Raw genomic sequence first — 23788 nt, forward strand, 5'->3', positions numbered from 1 at the left:
CATTCAGAGTCCTAATAAACATGGACGAAAGTTTTACAACAAGAAATTTAATTTATAGAGCCTTGAAGAAGTGGATTATTGTGCATTAATATGTAAGATATTTACAATGTTTATTATTGTTGCTATATTTCAAATAAATGTAAACTTTCAATATTAAAAGTTTTCCATAAAATAACTTCTGCAAAATAATTTTAGCTAATAATAATAACGGGGGGAAATATCTATAGCTTATTAAAACGTGTTATAAAACAGGAAATATTAAAAATCCTGAGCAGAATGAGGTTGTTGGAGAAGGATCTGAGGTGAAAGCTGAAGTTCTGGATTTTAGTTATCTTTTTATTGTTTTGTTTTACCTATTTTTCACTTGTATAAGTCTGGAACAATAAACGTAGTTTATCTACACTGGTTTTCACCACTAGAGGGCTCCATGTCCATGATGGCAACATGACTGTTGCAGATCCGACGGTCCGTGAAAGCACCACAGTCAATCCTGTCCGGTCAGCTGTCTTTCCGCGCTGCTTTGGTAAAGTTCGGCTGAAGTTCGGCTGGTACCGGTTCAGGTGAACGAAGCCACTTATCGGGATGAACCCCCTGCTGCGGCGTCTCGTCACGCGGCGGCTGGGCGCGTGGAGAGGTGAGCGCCATGGCGTAGGGTGGGGTACGGGGGTGGGGGCAATCTGTGATTAAAGTCAGGGGGTTAAAGTGCGCAGTGCAGAGTTTGAGATAGTTCTGTGGTTCTGGATGATGTTCCTCGATCTCTGATTGGTCGGAGGGAATTTGGTGCAGCCAGGTGTACCTGGAGGTTCTCTTCCTCATCCTCCTCTTCCTCAGGGCAGCTCCTCTGTCAAACATGTCCAGTTTTCACTCTCTGACTTTTTCCTCATAATCTTTCCAGGAGTGAAAAGTTCGGGAAAGCCAGAGTTTTGTTCCTAAAAGATGAGTTTGACTTCGGGTCACGCAGCTCTGATTTGATAATTTCATAAAACATCGACTGTTGCCCCGGAAACAACATAAATAATGAGTTAAACTACTGAACTGAAATAATGAACGATTCGCCGCCAGGAATCGTTCATTCATGGCAGCGAGATTGTAGAAGTGCCTTTGTTCTACGGAGGACTGATCCTGCCATAAGTATCAGTAAAATCAGAAATAATAAAAGGCTCAATACAGTAAGTAATGCTGATAATGTCACATCCAAAAATCAAACAATAAGAACTTTCCAATCTTAGAGCTTGGAACATCTCATGTTCCGGGAGCAGAACCAACAACATTTCCAGCAAAATGCTCAGAAATCTGATGGTTTTAGTTCGCGAACCTGAACCAGAACCTGGCCTGGTTCCGGTCCAAGAACCAGAACACGGCCCGGGTCCAGGCCAATTACCAGAACATGGCCACCTCCATCCAGTTCTTGTTCCATGTCAGGACTTCAGGTTTGCTGTGTGTTTTAGGTTTCCATGTGGATACTCCGTTTGCGACCTTTGACCTGAGGAAGGTTGAGCTGACGCCCCTAGAGCAGAGGAAGCTGACCTTTGACTCCCACGCCATGGTGATGGAGCTGGAGAAGAGCGGTGAGCCGCCGGTCCCGTGAAATTCGTTCCAGTTTTTACCAAATTCCACATTTTGATTCTAACCATATTCATTTTCCTTGGTGCTGATTGGCTGAAGCTCAAAAAGGGCTGCAGCTGTTAGCTTCTGCGGTAGCGCTAACACAAAGATGATTTTATTATCAGTTTATTCATAATGTAAATAAATTGCTAACTGTAATAATATAAATGGCTTTAACTTTATATTCTTCCTACTTTGCTGTGCTAAGCTAGTTAGCTTGTACCGAAACAATATTATTTTCCTCGTTTGAAACCAGATTTTGGTTCTTCTTTACTCATGTTATGGTGAATTAAACTGTATCTTAAGTTTGAAATAAATTCATCATGTTTCAGAAACAATTAAAGTTATCTGTTAGTGTTAGCAATCAGTTAGCCACTGGTAAAGCTAGCTTAAACTACAAACACTAGCATGACTTTATATTTACACAATACTGCTGTTATCTGACATACTAACAATGTTTTTATGATGCTTTAGCATAGTATAATTAGTTTATTATTGAATAAAAAAATGTCCGTGAGTCTGAAGCAGAACTTTGTGGGGATTTTTTGTTTTACGGAAAGCAAAATCACGTTTTTATTGGCTCTGTGTATGAGGATGTACGGAATCCTTATTTTCTCTTGTTTTTATTATGGTTTTTTAGTCTGGTTGTGGGTTTAGTTTTAATCTGTTTTTCAGTTTGAGCTTTTTGTTGTTTTTGTGGGGTTTTTTGCAGGTTTTGAGAAGCGGCAGGCCGAACTGATCGTCTCAGCTCTGGTCACGCTGACCACAGCCAACATGGACATCGTCTACAAGGACATGGTGACCAAATCCCACCAGGTACAACATCAGACCTCAAGAGTTTTTATAATGAGTCGCTAGCTGCAGGTACGCAGAGCTGCTACGGTTAGCAAGGTTTAAAAAGTTGCTCTTTCAAAGTTGAGGAAAGTTTCCTTCATAGCGTTCTTTCCGTAAAGAATCTGATCTCCTTTCATATTTGTTGCTGCACACTGCTGGTCACCAAGCTGAAAGACGGAAACTACATTCTTCTCTAACTTACAAATAAAACTACAGCTGCACTCAGCGGACTCCAGGATAGCTGCCTGGGCAGCTAACCGGCTAACCGACCTGCTAACACCAGCTAGCTGGAGCCATGTTGTTATATTTCTGTTAGAAAACCATATTTTGTGCAACTGTAAATTAGCATTTACAGTTAAATTAAATGCAAGATTCTTCTTTCACAATATTGTTTGAGTCTATGCATCAAAATTGCTAAAATACATTTCGTAACATTACTTTTTGTTGCTTAGTTAAAAATAAAATCATTATAACTACTTTAAAGTATTTTTGTAAAGAGAAAGTCTTCCCATTCTCTTTCTAGATTATCACACAGTTAGGACCTCATATTGTTGTCATAGCAGCTTACAGATGAACAGGACAAATATTAAATAATGTTTAATAACATCGTGGTTCTGCAGGAGATTGCAGTGCAGCAGATCATGGCTCACCTGGACTCCATCAGGAAGGACATGGTGATCCTGGAGAAGAGCGAGTTCGCCAACCTGCGGTCTGAGAACACGGTAACGCCTTGCTGGTGTTTGTCATGATAGGATGTCGCCGCCCTAGTGGCAACATGGTGCTGGTTCTGGAATAGTGTCACAAAAAAGCAGAATTTATTGATTCTGTGCTGCTTTATTGTTTACATGCTACTAATAAAAGATTGTAGTGAGGTAAGAAGGCTCTGCTCTGGTGCTGCTCTGCTGGACCCGCTAACGGTCCTGCTAATCAGTAGTTAGCGATTCATAAACTCCCATTTTTGTTCCTGCAGAAAATGAAACGAGAGTTGGAGCAGCTGCAGAACAGACTGAAGGTGAGGAGGACTCGGAGGAGTTCAATGCTGACTCGACTGTGTGGAGATGCTAACAGGTCATCTGGTTTCAGGAGGAGAGCGAGAAAGTCCGAGCAGAAACCAAACTGGACATCAACCTGGAGAGGAGCAGGACCTCTGACATGGTGGGTCAGGAGAGATTCTGGAGTCAGCAGGTCTAAAAGTCCGGCGTTGAATCCAGAAATCAGCAGGAGACCCGAGTCATTCCTCCGGTCTCAGGAAGGACTTGACTCACATCACACACACTCGGTTTAATGTTACACACACTTGGTCAGAGGTCACAGTCTGAGGTCACGCACTCGGACACGGTCTGACCTTCAAGCACTTGATCTTGAAGGTCAGTCCAAGACTTGTTTTCATACTCGGACTCATTGCTCTCTGTCTCAGTTCACCGACCAGGAGAAGAAGCTGATGGAGGCGACCTCAGAGTTCTACCACAAGGTAACTCACCTTTAGGTCTGATTGGTTCCTCCTGCGAGTAGGCAGGTCCACCCGACCGGCTCCTGATTGGCTGTCTCCTGATGATATCACATTGTGTCTCCAGAAAGCCGACCTGGAAAACGACAACATGGAGATCAACAAGAAGATGGACCTGCAGGTGGCGTCGCTGAAGATGGTGCTGGAGTCGTTGAAGCTGGAGACAATCCGGTACATGGCAGGTGGGTCCAGTTCTGGTTCCGGTTCTGGTTTGGGAGACGGTGCTGCTTTACGTTTTGTGTTTCCTTCACAGTGACCATCTTTGCTTGCCTCGCCATGGCTCTGGGAGTCTACCGGTTCTGGAGGTGACGGATCAGAACCAGAACCAGGTTCGGTTTCAGAGAACCACCTGGTACTTCCTCAGTGTACCATAACTCAGGTTAGAACCAGCCTGCAGGAACGGTTCTGACCCGGGTCTTCAGCCTGTTTACTGCAGCCTGATGCAGAGAAGAAGTTGTTTGTGTTTTAGTGATGTTGGGAAGTCGCAGCCCTGGCGGCGGCACGCTGCGTTCCTCTGGCTCTGGAATAAAAAGCTGATTTCATTTATTTTCTGTGCTGCTGCTTGTGTTTTTATGCTGAGCCATCCACAAAGGCCCGCTTCTGCTTTGAACCAGAACCGGAACCGTCCAGACGAAGTTAGACGAATGCTATCCATTCATTTTCTTCCACTCTTGTCCCTGCTGGGGTCTGGAGGGGAGCTGGTGCCCGTCCATCTCCAGCAGGAGGTCAGCGGGGTCACGCTGGACACATCGCCAGTCCATCGCAGGCTTGAGGAATGCATTTAAACATTTCTATGAATCATAGAAAAGAACTTTAATGAATTAACTTTATAAATAAATGAATTCTTACCTAGCTAAATCTCACGAGTTTTAGTTGACCACAGGAAGTTATGTTTGGACAAACTGGACCAGAACCATGGGAAGTTTGGAGTGAAAGCAGGAATTTCATTGTTTTCATCATTTTTATAGTTACATGAAAAACCAAAGGAAAGATTTTAAGACAGAATGTGAAAATGGGTCAGAACCACTCAGTTCTCTTCGAACTGGACCCGATCAGATGTTCGATAGGCGTATAGAGTTAGATGTGTTCTACAGTCCAGGCAACAATCGGAACCATGAGGTTAAATGCAGTAAAACTGGAACAAAACCATCAATTAAAATTTAGGTTATTTTCTAAAGATGGAAACATTCTGGGTCAGAACACCAGAACCAAACTGGTTCTGATTCTTTTCCCCAAATTTGATATGAAATCAATTGTTCTACTTTAGTCATATTTTATGTTTAATATTACAGGAAAACTTGTTGCACATAAAGCAGCATCAGTTTTCCTTTGGTAATTAAGTTTATTTGGCTTGGAAGGTCATTTAAAAACCCAACAAGTTGTAATTATTAAATTAAAGGTCAATCTGCTTCTCTGAGTAGAAATGGTCCAGAATCTCATTATTATAACTGTTAGAACTCATAGTTATGACTTTCTGTTGGACCTTGATGTTTTATTTCATGGCAGAAATGGGCTTCCATGATTTGAACTCACTCTGCCAACTGATCCACCCAGTGACGGGAGCTATTCTGCCAGGGGTTCCTGGTAGGGTCACCCAAGGCAGACAGGTTCTGGGTGAGGAACCAGACAAAGTGCAGTCCAAAGACCCCTTATGACAAGTAAGATCAACAGAAACACCAGGGCTGTGGAGCCAAGTCTGGAGGTGGGGCACGTAAGCGAGAGCCTGATGGCTGGGCTTTAACCCATGGAGCCCAAAGAGGATACGTGGATGAACCCCCTCCCGTGGGCTCACCACTTGTGGGAGGGGGCAAAGGGGTCAGGTGCAGTGTGAGATGGGTGGCAGCTGAGGGTAGGGACATCGAAGATCCGATCCTCAGTTGCAAAAGCTGGCTTTTGGGATGTGGAAAGTCACCTCTCTGGTGGGGAAGGAGCCTGAGCCGGCGTGTGAGGTTCCATGTAGAAATAGTCGGCCTCACCTCAATGGATGGCTCTGGTTCTAGAACCAGTCTCCTTGCGGGAGGTTGGATACTCTTCCACTTTGGAGTTGCCCATGGTGACAGACCCGGGTAGGAGTGGGATTCCCTCTCCTCAATCTTGGTGCCTGTACGGTGGGATTCACTTGGGTAAACGAGGGTAGCCTCCCTCCGCCTGAGTGAGGGGACGGGTTCTGACCGTTTGTGGTTACGCACCAAACAACAGTTCAAATTCCCCAGCCTTCTTGGGGAACCAGGCCCTTTGATACGGGTGGCTGGGTTAGATGATGGATGAGAATGAAAACAAGAAATCAGGAGGTTTGAGTCCACTGAAGCTTTATTTTAATGACTGAACCTAAATGACAGCAGAACCAAGTTGGATCAGAACCAGAATTCACACAGAAAAACGTTTCAGACTCGTTTATTGAAGAAAAACCAAAATTAAAAGATTCTCAAATGAGACGTCGTCCAATCAGATGATGCTTACCTTCAACACCTGTGATGATTCATCAACAGAGCAGCCAATCAACAATCAGAAACTGTAACTAGGCAACAGACAGCAGCTGCAGACCAGAGTTACCAAAAAATACTTTAATGTATAAATTAAATCATTTACAGCCGTGGCGAATAGAACCGATCAGAACCGCGGCAAACAGAACCGCGGCAAACAGAACTGCGGCCCAGAAACGGCCGCGACTATCCAAATACCAAAATGTATTCAAGAGGTAAAAATCTTCGGCCCTGTGGGACGAAGAGGAGGGGCACCGCGTCAAGCCGTGTCCTCAGACCGGGCGGAGTCCGCCGGCGCCTCAGAGCCCGGTTCCTCCTGACCAGAAACGGTGACGTCATCCTCTACTTCCTGTTTGATCTGACAGGAAGTGACCTGACAGGAAGTCTCGCCCTCCTCTTCCTCGGTCTTGACGAAGGCGCCCAGCGGGTGTTCGGCCAGCAGCCGACTGGGGGACGGCGTTGCGTCCAGGTAGGACGACGTCTGAAGGGAGAGGGAGAGAGCATGATGAAGAGGACGAGGAAGAGCAAGGGCTAGACTCAGACGGACTGGACTCACGTTCTTATAGTCCTCGAAGCAGGCCGGGTGGAAGTTCTGTTGAGACAAAACACAACACACAGTTCACACGGTTCTGACCCAATTCACACAACAATTACCAGAGCAGAACCGGCAGTAAAACTGGAACAAAACCATCAATTAAAATTGATGTTATTTATTAAAGATGGAGACATTCTGGGTCAGAAAACCAGAACCAAACTGGTTCCAATTCTTTTCCGCAGCTTAGATATGAAATCAAGAGTCATCAATCATTTTCAAGAGAAATCAACCGGATCAAGAGTAAACGGGCTAAAACCTAGATCAGGGCGATAACTGAACTGGACCAGTAAAACCTGGACCGGACCAGAACCACCAGCTTCATCTGATATCTGAACAGAACCGGGCTATAGAACCAGGAGTCCAGGATGGAAACCCATTTTGATAGAACATTAATACTAAAATTCAAATATTAAATTATCAAGATTCTATATATTAAAATAATAATAAAATACGATTTTAATATCAACACCCAAATATTAGAACGAAACCCTGAAAGTTTATGACTTCCAACTGAGGCGGCGGTTCATATGCAAGGTGGGCGGAGCATGTTAAAGGGCCCTATAAAGTGGGCGGAGCATGTTAAAGGGCCTTATAAAGTGGGCGGGGCATGTTAAAGGGCCTTATAAAGTGGGCGGGGCCTGACCTTGTCGTCCACTCTGACAGCGTTCTTCAGGAACCAGTCCTCCTCTTCCTCCACCCAGTACGTCTCAAATGGCTCCTGGCAGATTTCACACGACTGCAGAGAAGAACGGATAATCAGAACCGGTTCCACACCACAGACCTCCTGGTTCTGGACCAGAACCCAGCCGCAGCCCTGACCCAAACCCAGCAGAAGGAGAAGGATGGTGTCTCAGCGCTGCCCTGGGTGCCCGGCCCGAGAGGCTCACCTCTCCCACTTGGTCCTTGGTGGCGCGGACGCTCTGGAACTCCTTCTCCTTGGCAGCCGCCTGGTTCTTCTGGACCTCCTCCTCATTCTCCTTCTCAAAGAACTGGCTCTTTGCGCGCTCCTCCAGGTCGGCGATCTCCTCAAACTCGATCCAGTCCTGCAGGAGGCGGACAGCCAGGTCAGAACTGTGCTGTTGGCTTTGTGTGTGTGTGTGTGTGTGTGTGTGTGTGTGTGTGCACGCTCACCGTCAGGCTGTAGTACCAGCGGCGGTGTGTGACCTTCTTGCTAGCGACCTTGCCAGCATGGTTCTGCCTGAAGTGCCAGTCCAGGTGGTCGGCATACAGGTCGGTCTGCGCCGCCGTAAAGCGCATGCTGCAGAGGCAGCACTGGTTCCCTGAGTACAGCTTGGTCACCACGCTCTCATAGCGCCTGCAGGACGGGGTCAGAGGTCAGAATATAGGAGCAAACTGAACCAGATCCTGGTTCATTTGTGCTGCGTTCAGGAACTGTAGGAACCCCAAGTATGGATTAGTGTAACATCTGTGACTCACTGCTTCATGCTGTCGATGCTGAAGGCGGTCAGGTCAGGCAGATCTTCGTCCTCCTCCACCTCTGGCTCCTCCTCTTCCTCCTCCTCCACAGCCCCGGCAATTGTCGGGGCGGTTGCCGTGGACGACGCCTCTGAAAGGAAACATAAACCATAGACTGTGTGAAGGATTGGAGTGGGGCAGTGGCGGCGGCAACGTGTGATTGGGTTACTGACCGCTGGCGGTCTGCGAGGACTCTGCCTGCGACGGCGGCTTGATGATGCCGTTGAAGATGAGTTTGGACAGAAGGTCGTTGACGTCCAGCTGACCGAAGTGGTTCTCTGCAGGAGCCGCCTGCGCAGCTGCAGACACAACATCTGTTAAACCTGACATCACTTCCTGTTCTCACACAGAGCTCCGAGCTTTAAATACGTACCCTGCTGTCCGAAAGGCACTGGGTTCTGAGGCAGGAAGGGCTGGTTCAGGTTCCCCATCATGGAGACCTGGAGGGAGGAGAACCAGGTCAGAACCAGCAGGATGAGCCCAGCAGACAGAGAGTAAAGAATACTGACAGGACCAGGAAGTAGAGGGAATCCGGAAGCAGAGGGGAACAAGAAGCAGAGGGGAACAGGAAGCAGACGGGAACAGGAAGCAGACTCACCGGCTGCTGCATGCTGATGGCGGGAGCCGCAGGATTGTAGAAGGGCCCGGGGCCTGGCTGGCTGAACGGGACTGGCTGCATGGTGAAGTTTGCTGCCGGCACCATGTTGGGGCCGGGGGTGAACTGAGGGTTCATGGGTTCTGGAAACCGCTGGGGGGCCATGCCAAAGCTCTGCTGGGGGCCCATGGGGCCGTCGTAGAGGGGCGGGGCCATGGGCTGCATGGGCAGCTGGATGTTGTGCTGTGGGGGGAACCTGGGCGGACCCTGCTGGCCAGGAGCATAGTCAAAGCGTGGGAGCCCAGGTTGATGAGGTCCTGCCTGGGGGCCCCCAGGCAGATCAAACCTGGGGCCCTCAAAGCGACTGGGGCCTTCAAATCTCATTGGACCCATTTGGTTAGTTGGGCCCTCAAAGTGGATGGGCCGCTGCTGCTGGAAGCCCATTGGGCCAGGACCCATGTTGTTGAAGGGCCCCGGCCCATCGAAACGCTGCATGGGGCCCTCCAAGTGACCGGCCCCCCCCATCTGTCCCTCAAACCTGACCGGCTGCTGCTGGCCTACAGGGCCTCCAAACCTGCTGGGGCCTTGGGGGGCCCCATCAAAAGGCCCATCTCCTCCTCCTCTCATGGCCATGCGGGACCCCTCACAGGGCCCGGAGCCCTCAGTCCTCTCTGCCATGTTAGGGTGCGCCGGGCCCTCGAATCTGCCGGGGCCCGGGTGGTGGGGGCCCTCAAACTGCGGCTCCTCGAAGCGGCCGGGGCCACTGCCTTCATACCAGCCGGGCCGGTGCGGTCTGGAATGGCCTATGTGCCCGGGGCCACTGTAGCGCGAGGAGGCATGTCCTCCTTCATGGGGCGGCGTGTGTCCTGGGGAGTCGCTGTGTCGGACACCAGACGAAGGCCCTCCGTGGTGTGGAGCCTTCAGGCTGGTGAGGTGAGGAATGGGAGCATCCAGGGGCCCCTCGTCAGAGTGCTCGCTGTTGGGACTTTCAAAGCGAGGGACTGGACTCATGTCCGCCGAGTCTTTCTGATGCAGAGGCGACAGGCGCGCCCGCTCAAATCGAGGGGGCGGAGCCTCCAGACCGGCGGGCCCTGGGGAGTTCCTGCGGCCCCCAGTGACGGGCGAGGGCCCATCCTGTCGGCGGGTGTCAGCGGGGCCGTATCTCCGCGGGGTGTCGTAGCCGCTCTTATGCTCGTCATCGTAGAGCTGGCGCTCCGTCAGTGGTGACGTCCACTCCCGCTCACCTGCAGGACAGAACAGGATGCTGAGGATTTCTGCACACCCTGAACACAACACGCCCCACCACCTCACTCAGAGGTGCTGCTCTACACACAAACCACTGAAACCCAGACTGATCTGGTCCCTAACCTTGACCTCTGGCCTGGACTTACTGGAATCTCCAGGGCGGTCCCTCCTGCGGAACCGGAGCCCCTTCAGCTTAGGGAACTCCTTCCCGTGGTTGTACTCCTCCACCATGGGGGACTGTGGGGTCCGCACCTCCTCTCGCTCTTTGCTCCTCCGTTCACCTGCAGGTTAGCAGAAGCATCAGCTACTGTCCAATAGGAGAGCAACATGTCCGGGTTTTCCCAGGTGTTCCCCAGCTCACCTGGCCGTCCGTACGGGTGTCCACCGCTCCGTCCTCCCAGTTTCTCTCCAGGTCTCGGCTCCCCAACGTCATCTGGAGTCTCGTGGCCTTCGTCGCCTGTGACTCTGTGGTTCACCTGAGTCTTCCTCAGCTTGGACTTGTGCTCGTAGTAGGACAGCTCAGCTGCGTCCATTGTGTCATGGGGGCGGGGAATGGACGGCTTCTTCATGGAGAAGTCTCCGGACTCGTCCCAGCTCTCTGAGCGCTGCTGCTGCTTCTCCTCCTGGTACTGGAAGAAGTGTTTGATCTGATGTGCCATGTTCAGGAAGTCCTCCTGGGAAATCTCTCCGCTCTCCAGACGCTTGCTGGCCTGCAGACACAAACACCACTGTTACTATAACAACAACAGATAGAGGCAGGAAGCTGGGAGGCCCACGTGTTCCTGAACGCACCCTCCTCAGCAGGTCCTTCTTGGAGGCGGAGTTGAGGACTTCGGGAATCTGCAGGTTGGCGTCCACGCTGAGGCGGATCTTTTGGTTCCTGGGGGTGCCAGGCCGGGTCGGGGTGCCATGGGGTTTGTGTCGGGGGGGTGCAGACTTGGTGTGGGATTCCTCAGGCTGCTTCGTGCTGTGAAACCAGACAGTTTACATATTTACTCACTGCTTCTCCTTCCCAGTCAAGGGTGCATGTTTCAGAACTAACTGATGCCAGAAGAACCCAGGAAATAAAGCCAGAGGAAGTAAACGTGTCAGCTTTCTGAGCCAGACTCACTGTTTATTCTCCTCCCAGCCACTCCTCCAGCGATGGAGTGACTCCTTGGCCTCCTTGACCGCGTCATGACCTCGTGGGGAGTGGGAGTCCCTGGATTCAGAGCGGCGCTCCTCCTGCAGCCTTTTGGGCCTCCTGCTGTCCGACTGGACCTTCTTGGCGCCGGGCCGGTCATCTCGGCCCGGCTTGCCGTGGGTGGTGTCGTCACCACGGACCCGCCGAGGTTTCCCGGCCTTGTGGGACGGCGACAGGGAGCCGCTATGGGCATGGCTCTTGGGCGAGCGGCGGTCCTTCCTCTTGGGGGAAGTGGTGGGGGACCGTGAGCGGGACCGGGAGTGTGTGCGCTTCCTGCGGACGGTGGCTGCGCCGGCCTTTGGGTCAGGCTTGTCGGCAGGCTCCAGGTGGTCGTGTTTAGGCGCCAGGCCGTTCAGAGGTTTGGTCTTGTTGGACCTGGGTGGCTCGGCTCTCCGCGGCGCATCGTCCCGCTCCTTCTTGTCCACGCAGCGCTTCTTCTCCTTCAGCTCGTCATCCTTGGCCTCGGCCGGCTTCTCCGGCAGACGCTTCTTCAGCCGGGGGTCCTTCCTAGGGGCCTCGGCGGGTTTGGGCGTCTCTGCCTCTGCCTCTTTGCTCCTGCTCTGCGGGCCTCTGGCCAGTGGAGACGGAGACTTGGACTTCAGCTTCTCCTCTGGCGGGTCCTTCCTGGGGGGCCGGCCTTTGTCCTGCCGGGGGGGTTTCTCTGGTGCCCTCTTCTCTGCGGGGGCCGCAGACCCCCCAGGTGGGTGGGGGCTCTGCCGCTTGGCAGCCGGCTGGGGTGCGGCAGGAGGTCCGCTGCGGTTCAGACGGGGGTCTCTGGTGGACAGCTTGGGGTCGGCAGGAGGCTGTAGGGGGATCCAGGGCCGGATGGGGGGAGGAACTTGCTGACCCGGTCTCTGAGATGGGCTTGACTCAGCCGGAACCGACCCGATAGGTGGTGGCAGCACCAGGCCACCCTGCAGACACAAACACTCAGTTAGCTTTTACACACCAAACTTGACTTACAGACATCAGAACCAGAACTGGATCCAGACTCTGGTCCAGCCTGGGGTTCAGAACCAAACCCAGAACTCTGAGGTTCAGAACCATAAGCGAACCTGTCCTGCCAGCTGGGCCTTCGTCTGCTCCAGCTCCAGCTCGATCTTCTTCTGCTGCAGCTCCAGCAGCTGCTTTTGTTTGGCCAGCAGCTGCTGCCGGATCAGCTGCTCCTGGGTCAGCCCGGCCGGGGCTGTCTGGGGGACCGCCAGGGGAAGGGGCGGGGGGGCTGGGGCCACCGGCGCCGGCTTGGCCGGGACCGGCTGCGTTTGGGCCTTCTCCTCAGGCTGCAAGCAGGAAGAGGAAGATCAGATGTTATTAAACCAGGAGGTTAACGGAAAGTGAAGCTGGAATAAAACATTTCAGGCCAAGAAGAACCATCAGATCTAAACTCCGTCATCAGCGGAGGAAGACAAAACATTTTCTGATCCAAACTGCTTTGTTCTTAATCGTTTCCCACTGAGAAACTGGTCAGATTGGTTCTGATCCAGTGAAATCAGAATTATTTTCACAATGAACGCTATAATAAATACCCATGCTTACTGCAAATATCTCTAATATAAAGGTAACTTTTCAACAAAATATTAATCTTTTTAATCTTATAAAATTCTGGCAGATTTCTTCACTTATAACATGGGAAAATATCTTGCATGTGAAAAAATCTGCCAGTAGTTATTGACTCAAAATAAGCTCCTATAACTTGTTGCAAAGTTACATTAGGTCTGACTTTGACATATTTACAGTAGAACCTGGATGGGAACCCTGGGTAGGATTGTGTATTTTAAGACAGTCAGGATTTATTTAATGTTCTTGGTCCAGAACCAGCAGAGATCAGAGCAGAGGTCTGCTGGTTCCTGCAGTGGACGCCTACGTTGCCCCAGCATCATACCCACCTGCTTGAGGAACCTGGGATTGACATGGATGCTGGAGGTGGAGTTGAAGTTGTGCGGCAGCGGCTTGATGGGCCAGGCCGGGTCCAGGGAGTTGACCCGGACGTCCAGGGCATAGAGCTTCTTGAGCGGGAAGACGTCGTCCCAGGTGGAGCGCAGCTTGAACAGGCTCTTCCTGGTGTTCTCATCCACCTACACACAGAGCACAGAGCGCTGGATGCTTTGGCCACAGCCCGCCTCAGCCCACAACCAACAAGCAACAGCAGGACGCCATGTGGGCGGAGCTTAAAGACACGGCAGCTAGCGGGACTTTACCTTTTCAAAGACACAAATAAATGAAGCGATTAGGTTTTTAGCAAACACTGCAAGGTACTCTCCTCCAACGTTCTTCACTATGGAGTCCACTAAGTACAAAACTGGGAGCTTCTCAGCGGTCGGCGCCTGGAGCGATAAGAGAACTCAACAAGTTTAGACAACAGCAGGGGTTACACATTTCAGAACAAATTAATAATAATAAAAAAAACTAAACAAAAACAAAAAAACACAAAGTTCCCAAATAAAATCCACTTTAAAAAATCTGGATAAAAAAACAAAACAAAACAAAAAAAACAAAACAGCGTCCACGGTTTGGTTCTTCTTTCAGGAACAAAAAGTCGAAAAAGGTTCAAGACCAGGATCTTCAGTTGGTTCTGATTGCAAATGTTGAGGTGGTAATCCGTCGTCATGGCGATCCGGGGTGTCGGTCTGGGGACAGCGTTTACCTCCAAAGAGGGCCCCTGCTGGCACCGGCCCTCTTTGTACGTTACCCAGGCGATGGTGCGCTCTGCTCGGTTTGTTTTTACCCTTTCGGGTTTTAAACGTTCAACTTTCAGTTATGAACCCACATTTAAGCTCTGCAGCGCTCAGAGTCACACAGACCAGAGTCAAACCCACAAAGAAAAAATGACAAAAAGCACATTTCACAGATTTTATTATCATCATGTTTAACCAGCAGTCACATTCCAGGAAAATAGAGAAAATCCAGATGAACGAGTGAATTCATTCATTCATGCAGACGAATCAAACACTGAAGGGAGGAGGGGAGGGGGGCAGGATGTGGTCCGGCTCAATCAGAACCACCGCCAGGGTTCTAACCTGTCACTATCACTGACACTCAGAACCAAGGCCTGCTCGGGAATATTTACATCATCCACATTCTGGAGCATATTTTACAATATTTATAAAAGTATACAGCAAACAGAAAACCAGTAAACAACCTCAGAACCAAACTGGTCCCAGTAGAGGGGTTCAAACCAGCGAGGCCCTGGGGCCAATCAGCAAACACAATGATTTCAGTTTTTACTCAGATCTGGACCCATCTATTTTGTAATGTTACTTTAACCAGAACAGAACCGCCATATTGGACCCGAGGACTGAGCAGCAGAGCTCGTTGCTAGGCAACCAGACACTGAAGACATCCAACCTGAGCCTGGTTAAAGCAGATCATCAGCTTCTGATCCGTTAAACCGATCCGGACCAGAACCTCATCTGAGTCTGACCCGATTACTTTAGATTGGTTTCAGATTTTAGGATCCAACAGTTTTGTTCATTGTTGGTTTATTAATAATTAGGGTCGTCAATAACCTGCCTTGTCTGTCAGGTTTCTATCTGAGCCTCGTTAGCAGCTTAGCTACACCAGAGAGCAGCTGCTCCTTACAGCAACTACTAACATTTACTTCAGTAACTTTTACTTGTATACTAATATTAAAGTATACAAAAACAAACATGTTTTACTCAGAATCCACCAGACAGACTATATATATATATATGTATTATATATGTACTATCTCGTTGTAATCTGTTGATGACAATGACAAATCTTATATTATATATTTGTCTGTCTGATTACATCATTTTAAATATTAAAGCAGTTTTAATCCGTTACTTAATCTGTTAATCTGGAATAAAATAATCTGTTTACCAAAAACATTTTTACACTTTAGTAATGTCCTAGATAATACTGTTTACTTTAATAAAAATAAGTTGACATATTGTTACTTTACCCAGCTGTATTCATAAATAACCATAGTGTATAATGATAATAATAAAGTTTATTTGACCTTTTTCACTCATGTCTCTAGGCTCTCTGGTTAACGCTGAGATTTCTGACAGGAAACAGTCAGTCGATGATGAAGGCTTTAATGATCACTTCCTGTGACCTCTGACCTCTTTTAGTTTCTTGGTGTTGCCACATGGAAATTAATCACTTCCTGTTTCAAAAACTTAGAAAGTAGATGGTTGAAACCGAGCTTTGAAGTTAGAATGGACCTGGAACCGGTTAGAACCACTTCCTACTAACGTCTGTTTTTGTTTAAGAAGTTTCTGTAACCGTAAAATGTTTTTAAAAAAAGGGGGGAAAAGCGGCTTTCTGTTGAAGCCAGGACCACATCCAGCTAGCCGGACGACCAGAGGTTTATTCAGACAGCCTGACTGAGCTGCTTCCGTACAAAGAAGCGTGAGGTTCTGCTGGGCCTCCACAGAGCGCCGCTAACCACAACACCGCCATGTTTGACCCACATACACAAACTGATAATAAAGTATGCTATGATCATAAAAACCTTGCTGATTTGAGCTTCAATAATAGCCACGATATCCTTGGCGAACTGGATGTTCTCTTCGGCCAGGATGGTGAGCATGTTGATGTGCGGCTTGCTGTTGAACGTCAGGTCCTCCAGCGAGGACTGGTACTCCCTGCAGGCGTCTTCCCGGGCCGCCTGGTCCTCCATCTTCCAGCTCCGACACCCGAACCAAGCTACAGTAGCTGGGCCAATAACATTACCACGTAGCAGCAGACAGTCCATTAATTCATCGAGATAACGGTTGGGCCGACAACCATGAAGAACTACGGCCCAACTCGACGGTATTTTTCCGCCGCCGTCAGTTGGTCTCCTCGGTTGGTTTTCTATGGCAAGAAAATGGCGACTTGAGCTACAGGCCTCATACGTCACATGAAATTCACTTGTAGTTACAGTGACGTCAGGGTGCCTCATTGGCTGGGAACACGCAGTGCTTCCCGGGCTTTGGATTTCGATTGGTCCAAAAGAATAACAAACACACAAAGGAGCCAATCGAAGTGAAGGAGTTTGACAGTTGTGTAAGAAACGGCCGCCTGAGATGATTGGCCGACGTAAGAGCATGCGACCAGCGCGTAGAGCCTGACGGGTAGAGGCCTCATTAAACATGTTCAGTATGAGCGTAACAGTAAGTATAGTAATACAGTCATTAAAATTACAAAAAGCAAGCTCTAGTGAATTTTAAAAGATTATACAAATAACTAAAACCGGAACATAAAATCAACAAATTACATAATGCTACTTTCTCTAAAAATATATTGAAACATAAATATCTTAAATAAAAAAATAATCCTAAATTAAATGACTAAATATAAAGCAAGACAGAAAATAACTGAAAACTGTAAATATTTTTTGTATAACAATAAATTAAGTAAAATAAAATGTTTAAAATAGAAAAGGCAAAAGAAAAAAATATTTTCAATTATTTAAGGATGGATTTGCTCAAGTACACAAAGTGAAAATGTTTTGGGACATAAATATCTGTAGGCAAATAACCTGCTGTAAATATCAGTTTCGCAAGTTATTTTAGTTTTTAAAATACCAAAATTTGGAAATGACTTCATATATTTGTCTGATGACATTTTTAAATGTTAAAGCAAATTATCTGAATACAAAGACACAACTTACTTTTCAGATTTTTATTAATAAAAATCGAACAATGAATCATATTCCTCCCACTTTACAGTTCTGCTCTGCTTCGTGGTTAGAGTGGACAGAATGTAGAGGTCAAAGGTCAGGCAAAACAGAGTTTATTGAGCAGCCAATCAGCATCAGGCTAAAAGCTGATTGGCTGCTTTGCTGTCTGACTGTTTTAACTCTGACCTGGATCATTATAATCATAATCATGAGAGGAAGAGCGGCTCCATGGGTTCATTTAACGTTGGGAACAGCTGATGTGGACCTGGCAACCCGGCAACCCGACCCTGTTCCTGGTTCCCGTCCCACAGAGGAAGAGGAAGCTGATGGCGTAACACAGGAAGGAAATAAAAATCTACAAACAGAAGCAGGAAGGCTTCAGGCAGAGGGGCGCAGTCCCAACAGGGTCCTCCGTTCTCAGTTCTGCCCTAAGTCTCATCGTGATCCCGGCAAACAGGAAGTTCAGCTCCTCCTCAGTAACAGGAATGGTTAGTGACGGCGCTCTGCCCCGCCCCCAGCAGGTGAAGGGGCGTTAGGCTCCATCCCCTGGATTCAAGCATCCGAGTCGTCGCTGCTGTCGCGGCTGATCTCGATCTGCAGCGACGGCAGGTTGTCCAGCCGGCTCTTCTTCATCTTGTGGCTGCGGCGTTCTTGTTTCTGTTTGATCATGGCACCCCAGACCTTCTGCAGCGTAGAGTCGTCTTCCTCCTCTCCCTTCTCTTCTTCCTCCTCCTTGTCACCCCGCCTCCTCCGGCTGCTGTCCTGCCGCTCTGGGCGGCTGCCCTGCTTGCGCTCGTGACGCCCGGCGCTGCTGCTGCTGTCGTCGCCAGCGGCGGAACCCAGCCTGCTCCACAGAGCGCCTACAGACAGACAGGAAGTCGGAGGATCAGACAGTAAGTGGATTTTAAACAAATAGATCAGGACTCTCAAACATAAATCTGGATTATAATCTGCTCAGAACCATTCTGACTGAGTTTTAATGTAGGTAGCAAAGGTCACAGCACATTTCTACAAGAAGTTCTAAACAGAAGGTGAAATAAAAACAGGAAGTGGCGGGTCGTACTCGTACTCGTCTTCCTGTCTATGGAAGCGTTTGGTCCTCTGCCTTCCTGGCTGGCCACGCCTAGTCTGCGGTGCACGCTGCTGATTGGCTCCCGGGGTGGGGGCGTGTCCCTGGGGGACGGGGGCGAGGCCGAGCGCCGCCTGTCGGGGGAGTAGCGCCTCTTCCCGAGCCGCTGCCTCACATCTGCGGGGTCAGTAAAGGTCAGTCTCACATAGCCGCCACAGCATCTGGAACACCTGGTTCTACGCCTCACCTGTCTTCCTGCCTCCGGCCACCGGGGAGCGCCGCCTGCTGCCAGAGCCGCCATGACGCTTCTCTTCCAGCAGCTGCCGGACGTCCGTTACCTTGGGGGGCGACGAGGCCTTGGCCTGATTCTGAGAACCTGACGACCCGATCCGGTTCCTGTTTCGCATGGAACAAGTTTTGGATGAACAAAACCTCCAGCCCGGTTCTGCTCAGCTTCCTGTCACCAGGCCAGGCGACAGGAAGTGGAAGCGGGATGTGGAAGCAGGAAGTGGTTCTCACCTGATGTTCTTCAAGTGGCCCTCCAGCTCGTCGGCGTACATGGTCATCTTCTTGCTCTTCTTGGGCGACGGCGTGGAAATCATCTTCAGCTCCAGGTCGTAGTCCATCTCGTCCGACTCGGACCACGGCGAGGGAGAGCGCTCCGCCCGGCTGCGAAGCCCCGCACCCAGCGGCAGCGAGGCTCCGCCCCTTTCCTTGTACTCCACCACCCTGTCGTCAGAGTCCATGTCCTCGTCGGCCTCATCCTCCTGCTCTTCGTCCTCCTCCTCTTCCTCCTCCTTTATGGGCTCCTCCGGGAGGTTGACCAGGTCAGCTGAGGGTGGAAGCAGAGGATTGTGGGTAACTGCGTGGGTGGTGACGGCAGGGTGTGGGCGGAGCTGTTACCGGAGTGTCGGTGTGTGTATGGCGGAGTGTGTCCCATGCTGTCTCCAATCAGAGGCTTCTTGCTCTTGATCACGTCCCTCTGGATGCGCCGGTTGTGGTACCGCCGCTTCCTGCAGGACGAGGCCTGGTCAATACTTGTCTAGTGTTGCAGTTGCCATGGCGACCAGAGGGCGGAGACTCACCAGGAGTTGCTGAGGATTCCCTTCATGCCTCCATAGTTTGGATTTCCGTACTTCATGTAGTATCTGCTGCGGCGCGCCGCACCCAGCTCCTTCCTGTCATCTGGACAGGAACCGGGAGGAAACGGGTCAGAACATGTTGGACTTGTGTTAATGCATGTTTATAGACAAAATGCTGAATTTAATAGATATATCTATGCAGAACATCTACTCATATTCAGTCAATGAAATTCCTCAGAAGGGTGGAAATACCAGCTGGTGAGTGTGTGTGTGTGTTGGGGTGTGTGTGTGTGTGTGTGTTACCATGCGTGGCGAAGCGCAGCAGCAGCTTGTTTCCTTTGAACGGTTTGATGACAGGTCTCAGTTCATTCCTCAGCAGAGACTCTCTCTCCGCTTGCGACAGGTCGCCCACCTGACACACACACACACACACAGCTGAGTCACTCATCAGTCAGACGACCACTTCCTGTCCTCCCAGGTGAAGCTTTACCTGTCCAGCCGTCTTGCTCTCATCGTCTCTGCTCTTCTTCACCTCTTTCTCCTTCTCTTCCTCCACCTCACCTTCTTCCTCTTCATCATCCTCGTCCTCAGATCCCCGATCCCGACGAGCTGCGGCGTTCAGACAGACAAATTTACCCAGAATCCACTGCAGCGTCAGGAAGCACCGACTCAGGTTCTGATCCACACAGACCTTTGCTCGGGTCGTCGGGCTGGGATCCGTACTCCGTCTCCTTGGTAACAGCCTCTGGTTCAGGCATCCGGCTGCTGTTGATCAGAGCTCTGATGCAGGTGTCATCGTCCACCCAAACCACGTTACCTAGGAAACAGGAAGGCACAGGTAATCAGCCGGCAATCATCAGAACCAGTCAGGAGGTTCCACCAACCACAGAGTAGAACCAGTGGAGGGAACCGCTAGCTACAAAGCTAGCTGGTCTAGCCATAAAGCGCCAATCACAGCAAACACTAGTGGGAGCTAAAGGCTACAGTGCACTTTTTCTCTTGCTCTCAGTGAACGCTTTTTTCCTCTGCTCCCTCCCTGCCCATGCCTGCTCTGTTTTTTGTCTTTTTCTATATTTTTGGAGCCTTTCGTTGCACATCCTCTGAATCTACAAATTATGGATCTGGTCTCTCAATGCAATTGATCAAATTTTGCGGGGACACACTCGGTGGGATTCACCCCAGATTTATTCATGATAACAGGATATCTGCTGTTTGGAGCTTGCGGATACTTGGCTTATCCACAAATTTGTGACGGACTTGGCCGAAGTAGCGAACACTCAGACTGTTGGTGTGGACAGAGATGCAAGACTCGCATCTCGGCAAGATGTGAGTCTTGCTGAGACTCTCAGCCCAGCTGAGGATTCAAAACTCACTAACGGAATGGAATCGATCTTGGAGAAGTTGCTAGTTTTGGAACGACCAAACTAATTTGGATAATTGGGAACTAAAATGTATCGGAGAGACTTTAGGGAAGACTGAAATTTATAATCTACCCGACCTAAGACATTCTGTATCTGAATTGGTTTTCCCCATGTTGCCTTGGAAGGGCTGCACATTTCCAATCTACTTGAAGATATGTAAACATCACGCTCCTTCCCACCTCAGCCCCTCCTGTTATCCATGCAGCTGTGGAGCTGAGCGCTCCCAAGGACATCATGCCTTGACAACAATATCTTTATCGGACTTCTGCCGGGAGGCTGAGCAACGTGGTTTCATGGCCCTGTGATGTCACTTCCTTCACTCATGTCTTTGTTTTGCCCTTTGTTTTGTCTGAATGTTGCCATGTGCCCTAATGTGTCCTTTCCTCTTTTTTATTTTATTTTGTTAGAAACTGTGGAGTACTCACTTTTAACCCAGAAAAGGAATTAGAACAAACTTGGAATCCAGAGACTCTAGTTTGTTAGTCACTCTTTAGCTTATTTTTTAGAAACTATAGAGTACTCACTATTTAGATCAACATGAGATTATGTTTTTAGATTATTATGCAGAGAGACTCCTATTATTGCAACCCAGAAAAGGAACTAGAACGAACTTAGAATCCAGAAAAACTACCTTAGCAACTACTTCTTAGGTTCCTTTTCTTCCAACCCAGAAAAGGAATTAGACCAGAGGATACTTACTTATACTCATCAAATCAAAATCAAATACAATTTTATTTGTATAGAACATTTCAGCAGCAAGGCATTTCAAACCTGAACAGGAGTATCTAGTTTATGTACTTTGGATCAACATTATTAGATTATTTTTCCATTTTTGCTCTTTCCTTTGGTTTGTTATTTTGTTTGTATTTCCTTTTAATTTCTGTAAAGCACTTTGCAATGCCTTGTTGCTGAAAATGTGGTATATAAATAAAATTACCTTTACCTTTAAAAGGCTATACCAATGTGGCATTTAGCAGAAGCTAAAGCTAAAGCTCTGAATTGCACCATTTGCTGATATCCACCATTTGTCAAAGAAAACATAAAGACTCAAAAGTCCGAAATTTACATTTTTGCAGTTCTGACCCAAACATGCCCGGTTCTGACCGGGTTCTGGACTCACAGGCTGTGTCGTTGATCCACTCAATGTGCGCTGGCGGATACTCCTTAAAGTAGCCGAAGACGTCCTGGGTGCTCATGTCGTCCACGCCGGTCACATGGATGGCCTCCATCCGCAGCCTGGGGATGGCTGGCATCACATAAGAAGAAAGAGGAGGTTTGAAGAATTCCTGGTGAACAGCAGCAAACAGAACACCGCCTCACCTTTCTTCATGGCGTCTTTATCCAGGAAGACGTTCCTCTGACCGACATTTTCCTCGCAGCGGAAATGAAAACGTCTCGCCCGCTTCTCCTTCCTCTCGATGGCTTCCTGGACAGCAAACAGAGTCAGATCAGAGCCGCTTCAAGTGGATCCCATCAACCTGAGAGCGGCCGGGTTTCATTTATCCCACAGCACAAAAAAACCCCAAAACAGACACATATCAGATTTAACATGTTGACATAAGAAGATACTGGCTCACATGCACACCTGGATCCAGGTTGTTTTTACCTGGATCCACTTGTGTGTTTATCTTGGATCCAGGTGCGTTCTTACCTTGGAGTTGACGTCGATCCCTGTGATGAAGGCTCCGGCCTTGTTCTCGTACCTGCGGCTGGTGTCCTGGAGCAGAGAGAAGACACAGCAGGGGGTTAACATGGAGGGTCAGGTGGTTCAGCTGGAGGCCTCAGGTTTGGGCTCCCCCTGCAGGAGAACATCTGCTTCACACCTGGATAAAAACAGCTTTAAAGCAACACAGAGAACTGATGGAGGAACTGAGCAGGCGCAGCAGCTGCACAGCTGTGCCCCTGCACAAGGGCCCCTGCTCCTGCCCCTGCACAGCCTTCATTCAGATTTTAATGAATTTTAATCTTCTGAATCTTAATCTTCTGAATTTTAATGAATTCTAACAGATTAATTAAAATCTGTTAGATTATTAACTGAACAGAAAGAAGCTGAAAGACAAACGCCTCTACTGCTGTTAAACTCAATTAACCGCCAGGTTAACGTCTCACTGACTCCCGCACCGAGGCGGGACTCCGTGGCGCCGCATGCCCCCTCCCCTCACAGCTCCGCCGGCCGCAGCTAACTCCAGCCCCGGGTCTGCCTGCGGCCCTCAGACACTCACCGGCAACAGCTCCTTCAGGGAGCGGCTAACCGTCACGTCCTCCGTCTCCAGCTCGCCCTCCTCCACCTCCATCGGTTCGGCCTCCCGGCCATCTCTGTCCGACTCGGAGTCAGAGTCCGACTCCGAGCGCTCCGAGCCGCTGTCGGATTTCACCGAGACCCGCAAGCTACGCACCTCCGCCATGAAGCTAACTGCTGCGGACAACAAGCAGAGCGAGCTGCGCTGGGTTCCGTAACCCGGTAATGCTTTCCCTGCTCTTCTTCTGCGGAGTTATGCTGGTAGAAACAGGGAATGTCGCCCCCTAGTGTTTTGTTTATCTAAATTTAATGGACTTAATTCTTAGACTAATCTCAAATTTTGATTTAATCAAAAATATATTGTATTTTAGCAGTTCAATCCGTGGTACTCAGGTCATATAGAGTAAATCTGCACACAGATTTATATATTTAAAATATTTCAAGAGTTTATTTCTTGTAATTTAGATGATTCTGGATTCTGACAGTTCCTCAAACTCTTGAATGGACGATCTTCTCAAGCATGCAGTCAGCCACGTTGCATTTTTTCTCCACACTTTTTCCTTCCACTGAACTTAAGCTTAAAGTTACATGTAAAGGCTAAACTGATTGTGTATCAGTGTGTTGTTTTTTCTGACATTTCTGAAATTGGATTGTATCCAGTCAGAAATTCGATTTTATTGCAGCTTTTTTTCCTGTGAAAACACCTGTTAAGATTTCAGAATCTGAAAAACAAACTCAATTTTAAAAAAAGAAGAAAAAACAACTGAAGAGAAATTTTCAGTAGAATTATTTATCATTTGATCAACAATGGAAATAAATATT

The 23788-nt window shown here is 48.8% G+C and overlaps 3 protein-coding genes across 4 annotated transcripts; 1 reads left to right on the forward strand and 2 right to left on the reverse strand.

The window, feature by feature from the left end:
• Positions 1-439: 439 nt before the first annotated feature.
• Positions 440-4492, forward strand: ccdc90b (coiled-coil domain containing 90B). Its single transcript, XM_032575407.1, has 9 exons — positions 440-634; positions 1449-1568; positions 2318-2421; positions 3060-3161; positions 3410-3451; positions 3523-3594; positions 3857-3910; positions 4014-4128; positions 4200-4492. The coding sequence occupies exons 1-9, from the start codon at positions 583-585 to the stop codon at positions 4253-4255; spliced, it is 717 nt and encodes a 238-aa protein (XP_032431298.1). The 5' UTR covers positions 440-582; the 3' UTR covers positions 4256-4492.
• Positions 4493-6238: 1746 nt separating this feature from the next.
• Positions 6239-16379, reverse strand: pcf11 (PCF11 cleavage and polyadenylation factor subunit). Its single transcript, XM_032575961.1, has 17 exons — positions 16004-16379; positions 13722-13847; positions 13410-13598; positions 12579-12803; positions 11452-12437; positions 11133-11307; positions 10702-11050; positions 10487-10621; positions 9099-10339; positions 8874-8940; positions 8674-8799; positions 8462-8591; positions 8156-8339; positions 7912-8067; positions 7668-7760; positions 6986-7021; positions 6239-6910 (listed from the first exon to the last, which is right to left on the reverse strand). The coding sequence occupies exons 1-17, from the start codon at positions 16244-16246 to the stop codon at positions 6689-6691; spliced, it is 4683 nt and encodes a 1560-aa protein (XP_032431852.1). The 5' UTR covers positions 16247-16379; the 3' UTR covers positions 6239-6688.
• Positions 16380-17142: 763 nt separating this feature from the next.
• Positions 17143-23206, reverse strand: ncbp3 (nuclear cap binding subunit 3). Of its 2 annotated transcripts, none has more exons than XM_032575968.1 (13): positions 22950-23206; positions 22379-22444; positions 22048-22153; positions 21848-21973; positions 19998-20123; positions 19797-19915; positions 19610-19718; positions 19310-19409; positions 19128-19237; positions 18744-19056; positions 18472-18620; positions 18225-18401; positions 17143-18015 (listed from the first exon to the last, which is right to left on the reverse strand). In XM_032575968.1, the coding sequence occupies exons 1-13, from the start codon at positions 23130-23132 to the stop codon at positions 17708-17710; spliced, it is 1992 nt and encodes a 663-aa protein (XP_032431859.1). In that variant the 5' UTR covers positions 23133-23206; the 3' UTR covers positions 17143-17707. The 2 variants fall into 2 exon arrangements, with proteins under 2 accessions (XP_032431859.1, XP_032431858.1); XM_032575967.1 differs by having other exon boundaries at positions 18219-18401; positions 22950-23205.
• Between the last annotated feature and the right edge of the window lie 582 nt (positions 23207-23788).

Source organism: Xiphophorus hellerii, chromosome 11 (genome assembly GCF_003331165.1).
Source record: "Xiphophorus hellerii strain 12219 chromosome 11, Xiphophorus_hellerii-4.1, whole genome shotgun sequence".
Lineage (NCBI taxonomy): Eukaryota > Metazoa > Chordata > Actinopteri > Cyprinodontiformes > Poeciliidae > Xiphophorus > Xiphophorus hellerii.

What these genes read in the sequence shown, in the direction of transcription:
- ccdc90b (XM_032575407.1), top strand. Translation starts at nt 583, where the DNA reads ATGAACCCCCTGCTGCGGCGTCTCGTCACGCGGCGGCTGGGCGCGTGG. An exon ending in GCGGCTGGGCGCGTGGAGAG is followed by an intron (nt 635 to 1,448) that starts GTGAGCGCCATG and finishes TGTGTGTTTTAG; the next exon opens with GTTTCCATGTGGATACTCCG. An exon ending in GATGGAGCTGGAGAAGAGCG is followed by an intron (nt 1,569 to 2,317) that starts GTGAGCCGCCGG and finishes GGTTTTTTGCAG; the next exon opens with GTTTTGAGAAGCGGCAGGCC.
- pcf11 (XM_032575961.1), bottom strand. Translation starts at nt 16,246, where the DNA reads ATGGACTGTCTGCTGCTACGTGGTAATGTTATTGGCCCAGCTACTGTA. An exon ending in TTGAAGCTCAAATCAGCAAG is followed by an intron (nt 13,848 to 16,003) that starts GTTTTTATGATC and finishes TTATCGCTCCAG; the next exon opens with GCGCCGACCGCTGAGAAGCT. An exon ending in GCTTCGAGGACTATAAGAAC is followed by an intron (nt 6,911 to 6,985) that starts GTGAGTCCAGTC and finishes CTCTCCCTTCAG; the next exon opens with ACGTCGTCCTACCTGGACGC.
- ncbp3 (XM_032575967.1), bottom strand. Translation starts at nt 23,132, where the DNA reads ATGGCGGAGGTGCGTAGCTTGCGGGTCTCGGTGAAATCCGACAGCGGC. An exon ending in CCCTGAAGGAGCTGTTGCCG is followed by an intron (nt 22,445 to 22,949) that starts GTGAGTGTCTGA and finishes TCTCTGCTCCAG; the next exon opens with GACACCAGCCGCAGGTACGA. An exon ending in GGCCGGAGGCAGGAAGACAG is followed by an intron (nt 18,402 to 18,471) that starts GTGAGGCGTAGA and finishes CTGACCCCGCAG; the next exon opens with ATGTGAGGCAGCGGCTCGGG.